Raw genomic sequence first — 15,690 nt, forward strand, 5'->3', positions numbered from 1 at the left:
TGTCACTTACATATCCTTATTAGACAAGAGGAAAAAATATCAGAGTTAAGCAGCAATACAGGTACTTCCCTACCACTCAAGGATGCTGAGTGATGAATAAATGCCTTAAAGGCTGTGACAGCTGTAATAGGTCATGTAAGTTCCTAAGACATAGAGGAGTTGAACAGGAAACCCTCACATGCAAAAATAAAGTTTTGGTGAAAATCATCATTCTTAACCAGTGTGAAAGACAAGACATTGCTATTTCATTCACAAGCAAGATTCCACAGTTTTTGGTTTCAGAAACACTACCATGCTCCCAAAGTTGGAATATGTTGGTGTTTCTGGAACTCAGTATGTTCTCCAAGCTCCCCAGTGCCTCAGGAGCCAGAAAGCAAAAGCAGCCCAACTTCTCAGCAGGCAGATTGTTGAGAAGCCAAGGAAACAGGGCTCTGTGAGGGAAGCAATGAGTTATGCAAGTGAGCTGATGGGGAACTTGGTAAACAGATAGGAACCTCCCTGCTTCCCTGAGAAATCTACCTGACATTACTATGTATCCACAGAAGCTTTCAGTTCTTACAAATCAGTGATTCTGGACAGAAAAAACATTGTACTGGAAAATTTCCAATCAGTTAAAAAAATAAGCAGCAGTGTTGGCTCACTAGTTGTCTACTCACTGTGGAGGGTTTTTGCATGTTTTACAGCCCAGAGGACACTGACAGAGGATAATGAGCTCTGTGTACTTTCACAGGAAGCTTTCCTTTGAATAAATGACAACCAGCCGAAAAAACAATAGCTGTGGCTGAAAGAAGATAAGACTGGTGAGCAAGGAAAGCTGAAATGTTCCACTGAGGCATAATATAATAAGCAGGATAAGAATAAGTCATGAAGGACCTTAAAAGATAACATGTTTATTCAACGCATGGGAAGAGAGAGTTAGCCGAAAGATGCAAACAAAGATGAAGGAAGGGATAAATCAGAAAGCTGATCTTGAGAGCTAAGGCAAACAATAATTTCTCTAAAAACAAGTTACAGTTTTCTTACCTCATTAGATCCCAGTGTGCGTGATCATGGATTAGGACAAACAGTGTATGTGGATTCTGCATAGAGTTTTGTAAAAAGACTTTGAATTTAATGTGGGCTTCTGCATCTAGTTTCATAACATACTGTTCCACCCTCTGCTTTGTAAGATGTTCCTTCTCTAATCCAAGTTCTAATAAAATACCTAAAGAAATAGAACAAATGTCAGTATTTCCAGATACAAATGCATTTAACAGTTTCCTGTAAATCTAAAATAAAGCTAACTAATAAGCACCTGAGTGCCAGAGATGAAACAATGTCTGCTGATAAGTCACTTCAGAGGGTGGAACACAAATCAAGAAATCAATTTTCTCGAAGGAACCCAAATCAAGATTTTGAGTGCTGGAGTCAGCAATTGAGCAAATATGGGACAGCAATTTCTGAGCCACTGCTAGCTGGAATGGACGAATCTGATGTCGTTCAATCTCATAACCTGGAAAAAGGCAAAATTCTGTTTAGATAATGCCCGAAGTCTAATCTAACGCAAAATGTTAGAGTCTGGCAAAGAATGATTGATCTACTCTTTAAGGTACTTTGCTTAGGAACAGGAGTTCCAGTTTATGAAAATCTATATGGAATATGCAAAGACATCTTTCTGCATTTGGGCATTTTGGTTCTATAAGTCTCTTAAATGTCTGAGAGCTGAAACTGAACTTGTGCAATAGTGTTCTGCTACCATAGAAGTAAGACTTAGAGCTTCAGACTACAATACCCAGTGGAATGAAGCCGAGCATCCATCAGTGTAAATGTGAATATCCCAAGACATGAGTTGCTATTTGCCTCAGGACCTTTGCCTTCAAGAGCCTAGGACTCTGCCCAGATGGATCTAACCTCACACCCAGAGACCTGGTCTCAAGTATCCTACTCTGTTACCTCTTTACAAAATCCTCCTTACTTACTTGTACACGCAGCTGCTCCAGTTCCATTCAGTGCTGTTGGTTTATTCACTGAAGCAGAAAGTGATGAAGATATGTGCCCTTGGTTTTCCTGATAAAATTTCTCCAGCAAAAGATCAATGTCACCCTCTATCAAATTGAAGGGATAGTGGAATAAACATCCATGTTAATAAGAGCTGCATTTCATACTGATTTTGTTTTGTAGATCTCAAAGAGCTTTATAGTGCAAGCTAGTTATCCTGCCCTTGGTTTATTGGCTGTTTTATACAGGAACCCTCTTGTTATTTTCTATTGCATCTGTTTTTACAGCATATCACTAATAAAATGCAAACCAGGCCAGGGAATGACAGACCAACTCTGCAGATCACTGGCTAGGACATTTATGGAGGATAGTAGAAAACTAGCCTCAAGGCCTTGATGCGTATCAGCAACAACAAAGACATGAAACTGGCTTAGTTTATGTTCAGACTATGGAGCTATACTGTTCACTAATAAGGATTACAAGAAGCTTTGGAAAATCTGATAAATATTTTTAAATCTTTAACATTTTTGAGAGACAGAAAGAAAAATAATTCCTTATAAAGCTGAAAGAGAAATATGAGTTTTGTAGCTACATGCAATGCTGAAGCAAGCAAGGTGTGTTTTATTGAACTATGTGTATCTGTAAATAGATCCTATTCTATTCAGCAGGGGCCCTGCTTACAGATTAAAGCTATGCAGCAAATACAGTATGCCTGTCCTGAGTATTTAGTATTTTCTCAGCAGTTGAAAAGATGTTTGAACATGTCTGCACTGAGCTCAGAAAGGCAGGGTCTGCCCCGTTAAGTGCAATCCAGTGGATACAGATGGCAACTATTTTTAGGATGCTCATTCACTTGTTCTGCTCAAACAACAGCAATAGCAAAAGTGATTTTAAGAACCATACTTGGAAGATGCTAAGAGCAGAAACACTAACATAACTACATGATGGTTCAAGGAAAATGAGTTTCTCTTAAGTGACCACTCAAAATACCATGACACATCCAGAAGGGTTCTTGTGATCTAAGTACAGATTTACCGATGTGACGTGAATGGCAAAGGGGACTGTGACATCCCATTAACATTGACAAATATGCTGCATTTGCTCTAGTTGTGTGATACGGTTTAACTTTCCATGGGGCTGGATGTATCCCCAGATAATCCTGCCTGTAGTAATCCTCAGTATACTCAGTTAAAAAAAGATCCAGTAACCCTGGCTCTCTGCAATTTTCCTCTCTTTCCCATGCATCATGATCAAGTTTACAGTATGGTAAGTTGAAAGGACAAATCCTTCCTTTGATAAAATAACTCTGTTCTATCATGGTCTAAACGAATTCTGTGCTTAGGGCAAAAGAATTTATACATTCATATGGATATAGACTTGCATAGTATATATGGATGGATTTGCATAGCTAAGAATAATATTATATATATTATATATATAATATATAAGAATAATATGCTCAGCTATTTGCTGGCATATTTTTATGAAACTGAGGGATTTTAGAAACTGACACTTTTAGGAGGAATTTCAATTGAAATGTACTTTCACAACTTCGTTCTGCATTTTTTATATATTTCTCATAATGTCTTGCTTCTGGAAAGGTAATGAGCACAGCTATTTTCTCTCTGACTTAAAAGTTTCAGGGACTTGGAAACATGCCTCCTTACAACCTGTTAGGTACCTGGGCAGAGTGTGCTAAAGAAGGACCCCAGAGTTTCCACTTTCCCTGTGACCAGCTGATAGTTCACTTCTTTTTGGTAGTCCAAAGGAGTGAGCATGCTCTCAGACAGAACTCTTGCCTGATACTTTCCTAAAAGACAAAAAAGTAATTTTGAAAGCACTTCAAACTCAAGTAAAAATGTTCTAAGTCGTAATAAAAATACTACCCAGTTAAATGAATACCACACACACAAAAATGGCAGAGATGAGTCTTTTCTCTCTCCTATAGATGTATGCACCAGACACCTGTAAGATAGATTCATGTTTTATAATTCTTTGTGTTTCTTTCCCTTTTTAGGAAAGATTTGTTGATGCAGTATATAAAAAGAGCATATAAATAGTCAAAGGAATTGTCAATTATCTTACACTCATAATGAATCTTTGAATGGCCATTCAAATAATTTGTTTAATTATCAGCATAGAATCGTAGAATAGTTTGGGTTGGAAGGGACCTTTAAAGGTCATCTAGTCCAACCCCCCTGCAACAAGCAGGGACATCTTCAACTAGATCAGGTTGCTCAGAGCCCCCTCCAACCTGACCTTGAAGGTTTCCAGGGATGGGGCATCCACCACCTCTCGGGGCAACCTGTGCCAGTGTTTCACCACCCTCAGTGTAAAAAATTTCTTCTTTATATCTAGTCTCAATCTACCTCCCTTTAGTTTAAAGCCATTCCACCTTGTCCTGTTGCAACAGGCCCTGCTAAGAAGTTTGTTCCCATCTTTCTTATAAGCCCCCTTGAAGTACTGAAAGGCTGCAATAAGGTCTCCCTGAAGCCTTCTCCTCTCCAGGAGGAGAGGAGAATACTCTCCAGGCTGAACAACCCCAACTCTCTCAGCCTTTCTTCATAGGAGAGGTGTTCCATCCCCCTGATCACTTTCATGACCCTCCTCTGGACCTGCTCCAACAGGTCCGTGTCTTTCTTATGCTGAGGGCTCCAGAGCTGGACGCAGGACTCCAGGTGGGGTCTCACCAGAGCAGAGTAGAGGGGCAGAATCCCCTCCCTCGACCTGCTGGCCACGCTTCTTTGGATGCAGCCCAGGATACCATTGGCCTTCTGGGCTGTGAGCGCACATTGCTGGCTCGTGTCCAGCTTTTTATCCACCAGTACCCCCAAGTCCTTCTCTGCAGGGCTGCTCTCAATCCCTTCAACCCCCAGCCTGTATCGATACTGGGGGTATCCAGGCTGTCGAAGGGAATGACATTGAAAGACCATCTTTTAGAAGCTAAGAAAATGCTTGGCCCTCTGCTCGCAGTATTATCGCAGTCACACAGAGCAAGAGAGCTTTATGCACTATGTGTGCTGTAATATGCCATTATCTGTTTGTAGTAGTGTTGGCTGGGATGCCTTGGTGAGAAAACAGGTAACTCGGGCAGAATGTGATTTGCTGGGGAGAGACCCAACTGTGCAGCATCAACTTGGGTTCATCAAAACCCATTATTTGTTGGTCAAAGCTCTGCTTTCTGAGGCAGCTTATTGAAACTCCAACCAAACTCCTCATAGCATTGAATTACTCTGTTTTGCCTGGAGATACACCCTTGGGATCTCACCTGTTATCACAATGCAGGAATCAATGGCTCGATTTCTACTGGCACATATGATCACCACGTAGTTTGTCTTTATTAATTTTCCTTCAATGAGCAGCTTAAACATTTCTGAAAGCCCTTCAGCCAGCGAGTAGCTGCACTCAATGATATGGACGCTATCATTACAGGAGCTAGCTGCGAGGCCCGCCAGCCAGGGGAGCTGGGCTGAAGTCACTGGTGCAATCTGGCTGGGCACTTGAGAAAAGGTTTGTGGAATAGCCTGTTGGTACTGACGGATTTCAGACAGGTGTGATTCCCGCCATGAACGCATGAATATTTGTTCCAAATCCTCAATCAAAGGGACCTGGTCCGAGGCTAAAAAAATTTAAGAGGAAAGTATTATGAAACAATTAAACAAAACTGTTGAGTTGAAAACATCTTTTTTCAAGATATGTACTTTTTTAGAGATGGTCATGTTTCAAGATTTATGCATGCATGACTCTATTGCCTTTAGCAGATGTGAACCAATTTTTTCATTTTGAAGTGCCTTTGTGATACTCAAGTAAAGCTGCCCTAATTGGAACCTGAGTATCAGTAATTAGAAATATTTAAGAGGTTGAGTGCTGCCTGTCTCAGCATAATACTACTTCTAAACCACAGACTGTATGCAAGAGCAGTGAATTACAGCTCTTTTCCTTTTTTTATTTTCATTTACCGAGGTCCCAGATTATAGAAGATGAACTTTGTATGATTATATTTCAATCTGTCTGATCTTCAAGAACTAATGATTTAGTTTTGTTTCAGTACCACAAATGAAATTGTTTAATATCACGTCCTAAGACTGATATTTAATATTGTCCTGCCCTAATATTCCCTTTCTCATTTACCAGCATGTAATATGTTCATTGAAGTCTTTCTGGATGTAAAATAATCTTACCTAGTTGAACAAGGTAGTAGACAGTCAGTAAGAGCTGCATTTCCTCTGAAATAGGCTGTATTGTGGAGGCGCCATATTGTTCATAAGCTCTAGATAAAGACTGTGAATTTCTGTAACAGGTGTACAACAAAGAGCTCACTATCACATCATTAATGTTCCCACAAAGATAAGGGAAGTTTCCATGACCTACAAAATAAACAATGTTTGTACACATCGCATTAATTTCATAATTTCCCATGTATACATTAAACAGTTCTAATAGTAAACCTTTTAAAATTGACAGCTTTAGCAGTGTTTAGCAGTAGGACATATCTTTACATCCCTTACAAAAAAGAGTTAAGGTCTTGTTGGAGGGTTGGGGTTTTTACCTTTAAAAATAACTGGCTTTGCTTTACAGATTTTCAACAAGTTGTCAGGAACTGAGACTGGTTCTCCTGAGCCCACCATTGGAGATGAGGCTGGCCCCACCAAAGCAGAATGTGGTAAAGATGATAGGCTTCCTCCATCTAAGATTTTAGACATATTATTACTGGAGTCAGGTCTAATAATTATTTCCTCAAAGAAAAGTTATTCAACATCATCTCATACCCACATTTGGTTTCAGTATTAAATGCTTTTTCTGGTTACATCACATTTCATGAGCTGTTACTACAACCCATACTATTATGCTAACTTTCTTGGAGAACTAATTATATTGTTACAATCTTGAACATTGCACATGCATCTGAAGATTTTGAAATGTTTATAAACAAACAGTTCCAGATATGAATGCAAGAATACAGAGACTTATGTGATATCAATGCACAAATAGTTATGATTTGTGTGTTCTGTATGATATATTTAATTTCATTACTTCTAAACAGGTTTTCTGGAAAGAAAGAAAAAAATAAGATTCAATGTTTGCTCAATCGTAACTTCTTTACTGTAATTTTAATTTAAACAATAGCACATTACAAGAAAACATTTTGGGGAAAGCAGGTTTATTTTACTGCACGTCACTCTAGTCTGTGTCTAGACTATAAAATCCAAGTGCCAAGAACCCTGTGACAAATAATTGAAACAATGGATGGTACCTTGTCCTGAGTTATGACAATAATTTTAATATCCCAAAGGTGTTTCGGTGTCTAAAGATGGACACAGGCACCAGTTGGGATTTGTTAATAACAACTTGATGACTGGATCCCAATGAGAGTTAAGCTCAGAGCCTCAAAAAGAAATCAATGGAAATGAAGCACCTAAATGTAGGTGAGCATGTAGGTATCAAACACCTTTCAAAACTCTAACGCGAATCTGCATCCGTCTTTAAAATATTGCCTCTTTTCCCCCATTATTTTCTGAATAATGAAACAAACATTATCGTTACCTTGGGTATAGCTTACCATTTTTAATTCTGTTTGGAGCCTGTGGGTTGAGCTGCAAGTTCCAAGTTTCAGTAGATGATGGAGATTCTGGTGACCAACCTTTATGGCGCTTTTTTGGAGGCCCTGAATTTGTTAAAGTGCCTGAATAACAGTAATATTTCAGAAAAGTATTAGAATAAAATGTATTTAGTTTTGTGCATGGTAATTCAATATGTTTTGATAGACTGAATGTGTGCATTAAGTACTGTGGTAGACAGGGTCAACTCCATGAATATAATAATTCTTTATGGTTTTTATTTTACTTTGCTATGTCCTGCTTAAATCTCTGGAAATTTTCTGGTGCAGAGAACTCTTAATTATCTAGGCAGACTTCACTTCTTTTATAGCAATGTTTACTCTGTACTAAGAATAACGTAGTAAGAATGAGACAGGTACTAAGAATGCTTCTGAGTGTTAATATTTTGAAGTCAACACTGTGGGCATTTTGCTCCTTTTATTTCTGAACACGACACAGTGTTTCATGTAACTTATTGCAAAATAAAATTCTCAAGGGTTTCAGGGTAATAGTAATAAAGATCTGAGTTCTTTTCAACAATTTTCCCATTTACAGGATTTTAATGCTGGTTACCATCTTTGGTTTTATGTTATTCCATATTAACTCCTAGCAAATTACTTCTGCGCTTTTCTCTTACCCACGTGTAGCTCCAACACCTTTGTCTGTAAAAACATAACTTTCTCAGTTTTTCTAAAAGCTCCTGATGATTAATTTCTTGAATCTTCTTGTGCACTCCTACAAAATCCTAGAATGATGAGCTTCCACTAACAAAGTATTTCTAATTATTGAGAGTCAATGGTCCTCCAGGAATTGCTCAGCATCTTGCAGGATTGAGCTATTTCTCTTTCTGGACATGACTATGCAGAGGTCATAACACTACTTCACACTGGCCAGGGCTTTATCTCCTGGCAGAATGGTTAGTCCCACATAAAATTCAAGACAGAGTAAGAATCTTATATAAAAAAGGGGGGGTTAATTTTGCAAAAGATATTAAAATTAAAAATAAACCTGAAGTCTTCAGATCTAGAATAAGATTGTTCACTTGCAGAAGAACCTTATGTACAGGTTTTCAAAGATGACTTTGTCCTTTAAACTTTTACCACGTGAGGGCAGTATTTAGCCATTTGTGCTACTCATTCTTTCGTTTAGTTTCCTGGCATAATGTTGTGACAAAAGTCACAAGATAGTTAGAGCAAAACAAAGACTTTTTTATTTGAAAATGTCGTACTCTTTCCTGCAGATATGTTGATATGTGAAAGTAATCTGTCTGAAATGAATTGGCAAGAGTATGTTGCTGCATGGAAGAAAGAGATCAAGAACCTGAATGGGTAGAGAAAGAATTTGGCTGTGATGCCAGCCGGGAAACTTGAGAAGACTTATTCTAAAATAGAGCTATAGCATGTTTCTAGCCATATTGAAGACTAACTTTCTTGCTTAAACAAGCCAGTGACACAGAGTACAGTTTGTGACAGAAAACAATTAACACAAATCATGATGATAATGGTGCAGTGAGGACAGTTTCTTTAATTTGGAGCCAGTTGTCAAAAGTCTAGTTCTCCATCCCAAGGTGAACTGCAACATAGGAATTATCCTATGAGTGTTTACTTATAAATCTTTCTTAATTCCCCTCACAAAACCTGTTGGTGAGATTGATGCAAACTGACACATTCTTTAAGAACCTGGATTCAAAATCTAGACTGTACTTCTATTAAATGAATGAACTGCAAATACAATGAAAAACTTCCAATTAATAATCTGAACTGTAACAAACTATGGCTGAAAACATATAAATAATATATTTTTTTTTTTAAATTAACAGAGAAAAAAGTGTTATGGTCAGAAAGGACTTGGAAGGGAATAGTAATTTCTATTCATACAGGAAATTACGATCATGATATCATTTGTTCAATGCTTCTATTATACCCATGGAATATAGAGTTTAGGGTTATTAAACAACAAATCCATACAAATACCTAATACCGAAGGTCTTGTCAGAGCAGACAGGTTATTTTTCACCAACTGTTGTTTAGGCGATTCCTTGCCATTATAAACTGCTGAGCTGAACGCTGCTGTTGAAGGGATGTGATCTATGGCTGCAGCTGGCAAGAAAAAAAACAAAGTATTTACATGAAACATTTCTAGATCAAGATCCCAATTGATATAATAAACTGATCACTTGATCATTTACTTTAATAGAGCCATATGGATCTGCTCAGAGTGAATGCAATGCTGAACAAAACAAACCCACTTCTGATCTTATACCAGATTATTGCTGACTCCCAAGTAAGTGCCTGAGTAAAATCCGATTCTGCAATTAAATACATATGTCAGATCCTTTAGCTTCTTTGCAGATGGACCCTAGCTCTTACATGAAGTTTACTCAAGAACCAGCTAAAAGAGTAAGAGAGGTTGTTTAAAATTTACTAAAAATCTCCTAAGCCTCCATTCCAATTCCATCCTCTTTCCAAGCTTCTTTTTAACTATGCTGCATTAAAGAGAGAGGTTTTCTCAAGCGTAATATGCTTGTAATTAATGTAGCTTTTTTATATATGTAATCTCTGACAAAAAAAATGCCAATCTGCTATTATAAAGAGATTAATGATTTGTTCTGGAGGGGTACCAGTATTCCAGATCACAACTATTTAACAGGCTTTTATCTCACCGAGAGAATATAACCACCAACAGATGCGCCTCAGTTCTGCTGTGTGAATCTCTGCAACAGTCACAAGACATTAAAGAGCTGTTTTCATTAGGAAGAAGCTCAGAGAGATCACTCCAGCCTCTATCATCCATCACCTTTCACATATGTCAAGCTAATGGAAAAGTAAATGTTTCAGAAAGAACTTTTAATACAAAAAAAGTTACAGATACTGATCATTAGTTTGTTTTTTAATACTAAAGCCACTTTTCTCAGCAGAAGAAAAAACCCAGAAGCTTTTAAACTGATGCCCATATAATGCCTGCAATAGAGAGGATTCTGGTCATAACATAAAATAGACTGGATCAGAAAAAAAAGCTGAAACGACACTGGTTCCTGTAACATTTGTCATCTGTGACCAGACAAGCAACAGCTGGAGGAACGTAATACCCATTCTCAGCAACTTTAAAAATAATGGCTTTTAAAAAATTTTTATTTGCCTTAGCTATGAGCAAGCTGCAGAACACCTATTTTATTATTTGCTAAGCTTTAATACATAAACCTGAGGGGAAAAAATGGACAGTAAGAACCCTTCAAAGTATGATTGTTTTCTTTATTTGTAATATATCTCTAAATCTATTCAACCTGTTTTATTTTATGTGGTAGCGTGCTTATTTGTTTGTCTTTCCATTCACACAAGTACACACAAATACACATGCACAGAGGAGTAAGAGTAGGTGCTAACCCAGCGTGTTTTCCTTCTAAGTGGTACCTGTTTGCTGAGTCCCAGACGGAGCACTTGGGTTTGCTGCTGGGAGCGGCTCACTTGAGGTGCTTCCTGAGAGGCCCGAACTTTCTGGCAGTTGGAACAATGTGCTTGAGCAGGTGCTGGACGAAGACTGCCGGCCTCTGAACTCTTAACAAAAAAGAAACTTCTTATCCCCTGACAACAGCGGCATTTGCTTTTTCTCTGCAGATTTGATTTGATAATTTCACACATGAATTACCTGGGGACTACAGCACTTGGAAGGGAGGAACCGATGTCTTCAGACATGCCATCCTCATATTAGGTCAGTCAATTGCTTTTTATAGCTGCTCTAGTAATCACCTAGCTTTAAAGAGTCTTTCTTTCAACTGATCTGTCTTAGGTTTAACACAGACGCCAGTCGCTGTGATAGCTAAGCTTGGATGATGAAAACCAGAGCTCGAGGAAGACAGCTTCATTATCTTACCTGCCCCTTTCCAGCAGATTACAGATCCTTTGGTCAGAGCTCCCTGTGCATTCCTGACCAGATAATACTTTAAGTGTTTCTGTTTCTTGGGCTGAGTGGTCAGTTTAAGATTAATGTGATTTGAGAATTCTGTAAAGTAGCAGAAACCCTTCTTGCCGCAGCCAACACAATTGCCAGAGAAGCCTGATAAAATAAACAATACATATAATCCAATGAGATAGGTGGGTCACTATTAATAACATCCAAACACAACTCTTTCCTGGAGAAAAGTGTATTTGTGGTTTTTTTTCACAGACTGAACTTTTTATTAACATTTTCCCCAAAAAAAATATTACATCAAATCCACTGTATTGCACTTTGGCTACCAGATTGCAAAAACAGAGCCCCACATTTACAGAATAATTAAAATAGGCCGTATTTTTCATTTTCTCACACCAGAAGAAGTTCACGATTCCTATTTATTACCTACCTGTGAAACGTGAAACCAAGAAGTTTCTGATTGAAGAGTACTGAATCACATGCTTAACCCCAGCCCTATTCAACACCACAGAAGATACATGCTTCACTTGTTTCAGCTTTCATTGAAATTAAACATGCAATTAAGTCTCAAGAAATTAAGTATATTTAATCTATTATATTTAATCAGATCTAAGTATATTTAAGTACCAAGTTCCTACTACAGATGCATTTTTCGAGAGGAAAAAATACTAAAGACTTCCTGGGCTATTAATGTAAAGTAGCTTTCTCAAATTATAGCTGGACTGTGTTAGCACTTCACAGCAGTTTAAACTATTTATGATTACGGAAACAAAGTGTCTGCAACTTTATAGACAAGACAGACATAGTCCTTGCACGTAAAGAAGCTTATTGTACTAAGGCTTGATGGGGCACTTCCAGGGATACTGCCATTTCCTCTCATTCCGAGATACACAGTTTGAGCCTCAAAGAGGGGCTCATGATGGTGATGTCGTTATCACTGTAAATAAAGGGCATTCCTTGCACAGCTGACTATCTGCCTTTCATTCTTAAACAGCTTTTTTTGTCCATTTTCCAAAGTATTTCCTAGGAAATTTGCATCTTGCATCAGACCAATGCAACTGTCTGAAAATACGTATTTTCTACAAAGAAATCCTACAGTGTGCAATTAGAAGATGATCTTTCCCATGGAAATTTTCTCTCTGTTCCCTACACGAGACCTGAACCATGAAGTTTTCTTTTATTTTAATCGTATCTAATATACATTTTTATGCATTGTCACAGGAATTGAAATGGAAAGGGTGTGTTCAGTGAATTGAAAGATGGCAAAAATAAAATAAAGGAAATGCATTTCACATAACAGATGGAGAATAACTTTGGAAATAAATAGTATAACTGGAGTAAAGGGTCAATAGTATGGTAGATAAAGTGAAGAGCTATTTAACGAGAATGATGATCTCAATCACATATTTCAGGCAAATTAAGTTTTCAAATTAACAGTCAATACTTTTTTTCCTTCTGTAAAATACAAGCACTGAAATACAATGTTTTGTAAACACCTGTTGCTTGGTTTACAAGCCGAGCACTTTCATTAGTTTTCAAATGGCTCAGAAGAATTTATTAAAAACATAAGTTCATGTGGAAATTGGTCTGGGAACCAGACTTGTTCCGTGGGAACAAGTGGCTAACAACTATTGAAAGCTGCCTATTATCTCTCTGATCCTGGTCAGTAAGATGATAAAGGTTATTATGACTCATAAAATCAGGACAAGGCATGACTCTGCAGAATCCTCTGTGTTACATCAGCACAAAAGCATCTGTCTAACATCACAGAGCCTTCAGTAGCTGCAATAAAAGTAACAACAAAAGGAAACAAAACTAGAACGGATGTGGCAAAAGCTGTAGAGTTTGCATGCATTTTATGCAGATTAAGAAATCATGAAAAATGCTTCTGCTAGTAAATGAAAACTTCCCATACATTTGGCAGCACACTGAGCATGACCAGCAGCACTGCAATTTTTGCCTGGTTGCCACTTACAAGCCCTTACATGTTTTCAAATACAAGCACAAGGGGACCATTCCCAAAAGTAAAGTAGAAGTACCTGTACACTTTAGGTTTTATCATTTTGCTGAGAGTGACCAGCAACTTGCCAAAGCCACAGGTAGAAATATTTGTTCAACAGAAGTTGGACAGTGGACATAAAATCTTTTCATGTGGACTTTAGATCAGTCATTATTGGTAACTTTTGTAAATCATCCTCTGCCTAAAACAGATTAACTTCTACCTGAAATAACCTTTTGCCCTAATCACTTATTTTTAACTCTGTGAGGTCTACTGGAAAATTAGTTTACACCACATATAGCATACAGGTGAGGCCTAGTAAGTATTAAACAGATCTAAATTGCCCACTTGTTTTGAAAAGTCCTTGGAGAACATTTTAGAAGTTTATTTTTTAATTTTCCTTTTAAGTCAAACTATCATCTTTCACCTCAAGCTTCCCCAGTTCCTCTGAGTCAGACTGAGTCCTTTCTTGCAAGCTCCTGCCAACACCATTTTTCATCCCATTCATTCTGACCAACGCTCTCGTTGATGACAGCCATTGCTTCGTTAATACAGCTCAGCCCTGACACCACAGATAGAACATAGCATGATCTTATAATTCCAATGCAATAAAACGCTGTTCAATCATCACTCACTGCAGGGCTCTGCCAACCTTGCTCGTAGCACTTTATGTAGCAGATTGAGGAACATGGAGAACCCAAACATTTCATCATCCTCCTTTCTCTGCACGCCCTGTTCACGTGCCGTGGCCCGAGGCAGCAGCTGATAGAGGGGACAGCTTGTTTCATAAACAAGCTGCATTAAATATTCTTCCATACATTATAGAGAGGACAAAGGTCAGGGGAGTTGGGGCAGCCATAAGGTGACTCAATACATCTATGTCATGGGATTGATTTCACAAGAGAATTAGAAATCAATGCCTGGAGTTTAGGGGCTAAAAGCCTTTCACCTTTAGGTCACCAGTTCATATCCAACTCAGTTCAGTAGTGACTTAAGGCTGTTATGCTCTGAAGATTATTTAATCAGAAGGTATTTGATTGTGTCTGGAATTTTATCATATGCATTTGCTTGAATTTGCTCACATCACAATGATCAATTGCTCATAATTTAAAAAGCTCTTCCACAGTAGGGACCTTGCGGTCAGAAGGACCTTGGACTAAAAGGGTATGAAACCCGATCTACCTTCTCACTGGGGAAATGGTTCCTTTGGATCAACAGTGAGCTTGTGCTAGGGATAAAGAGAGGACCTCAAGATGGAAGGATATCCATCTAATATTTCATAATCTAATATTTCATAATCCAATCTTTCATAAATTGGCAGAAAATTTTCTTCCTGTTTCTCTTTTAAATGAATAATAGGCTTTTAATTAATGTTAATATTTTTGTGGAAAGTTGGCAGCTTGCTTAAGACAAAGAATGATTATATTTCCAACTTTTCAGCAAAAGTATTTCTTCTTTTCAGTCCTACTCACAAGAAAAAGCACACAGACACTGACAATGCTCCACATTTTTCCCTCCTTCTTAGTACCACTCCATTTGAAGATTGAAGTCCTAAATTTAAAAAATAAATTAAATCAATATGGTCAAGCTGGAGAGCTCCATTGTACAGAAACTCACTACTGTTACAAAAGCCCAATAGAACATTGCACATTTTAACAGAAGCAGCCACAGTATTTTATACTACAACGTTTCCATCTTACACACAGCTAACAATGCAAGCAAACTAATCTTTTCCTCCGTCATTCTGACCTCAGGGACCCACTGGAAAAAAAAGGGATTTCTTATTCCCTGCTAGGAAAGTGGACAGCTGTTTGGTCTTTTGGGAAGGAAAATGATGGGTGAATAGCTGCTTTGTTTCTCATGAGAGACTCTCCTTAAGAGTGAGAACTGGGAAAAAAACCCAAAAGAGGAAAAAAACCTTTGGGAGTGGTACACGTTAGCTGCTTTTACTAGGAAACAATAAATATCGCACTATCACAGAAGTGCTTCCTCCATCTAAGCATTCCTTTAGGTCACAAAAACTCTGAGAAACAGCTTCCTAAAGGCAAAGAGCTGAATCTGTTTTGCAGAGTAGTTAAACCTGTGATCTAACTTGATTAACAGAAGTGTACGAGGTACATGCTCAGACACAGAGAACTTTTTGCTTGCCAAAAATATAGTGTTTTCCAGAAAAAAAAATTTTTTCTATGGAACCATACGTCAATTGTA

General features: G+C 38.0%; 1 protein-coding gene across 1 annotated transcript in view; it reads right to left on the reverse strand.

Annotated features, from left to right (window-relative positions):
- The window catches only part of GREB1 (growth regulating estrogen receptor binding 1), a 104,364-nt gene that overhangs the window by 36,198 nt on the left and 52,476 nt on the right, over window positions 1-15,690 (reverse strand). The window contains exons 5-15 of the mRNA XM_076332768.1: window positions 11,445-11,627; window positions 10,985-11,128; window positions 9,548-9,673; window positions 7,538-7,660; window positions 6,527-6,664; window positions 6,159-6,344; window positions 5,246-5,596; window positions 3,659-3,787; window positions 1,959-2,084; window positions 1,295-1,492; window positions 1,024-1,204 (exon numbers count right to left, since the gene is read on the reverse strand). Coding sequence (XP_076188883.1) covers window positions 1,024-1,204; window positions 1,295-1,492; window positions 1,959-2,084; window positions 3,659-3,787; window positions 5,246-5,596; window positions 6,159-6,344; window positions 6,527-6,664; window positions 7,538-7,660; window positions 9,548-9,673; window positions 10,985-11,128; window positions 11,445-11,627 — 1,885 coding nt within the window. The remainder of the gene's footprint in view (window positions 1-1,023; window positions 1,205-1,294; window positions 1,493-1,958; window positions 2,085-3,658; window positions 3,788-5,245; window positions 5,597-6,158; window positions 6,345-6,526; window positions 6,665-7,537; window positions 7,661-9,547; window positions 9,674-10,984; window positions 11,129-11,444; window positions 11,628-15,690) is intronic.

The sequence above is a fragment of the Aptenodytes patagonicus genome, chromosome 3 (assembly GCF_965638725.1).
Source record: "Aptenodytes patagonicus chromosome 3, bAptPat1.pri.cur, whole genome shotgun sequence".
NCBI lineage: Eukaryota > Metazoa > Chordata > Aves > Sphenisciformes > Spheniscidae > Aptenodytes > Aptenodytes patagonicus.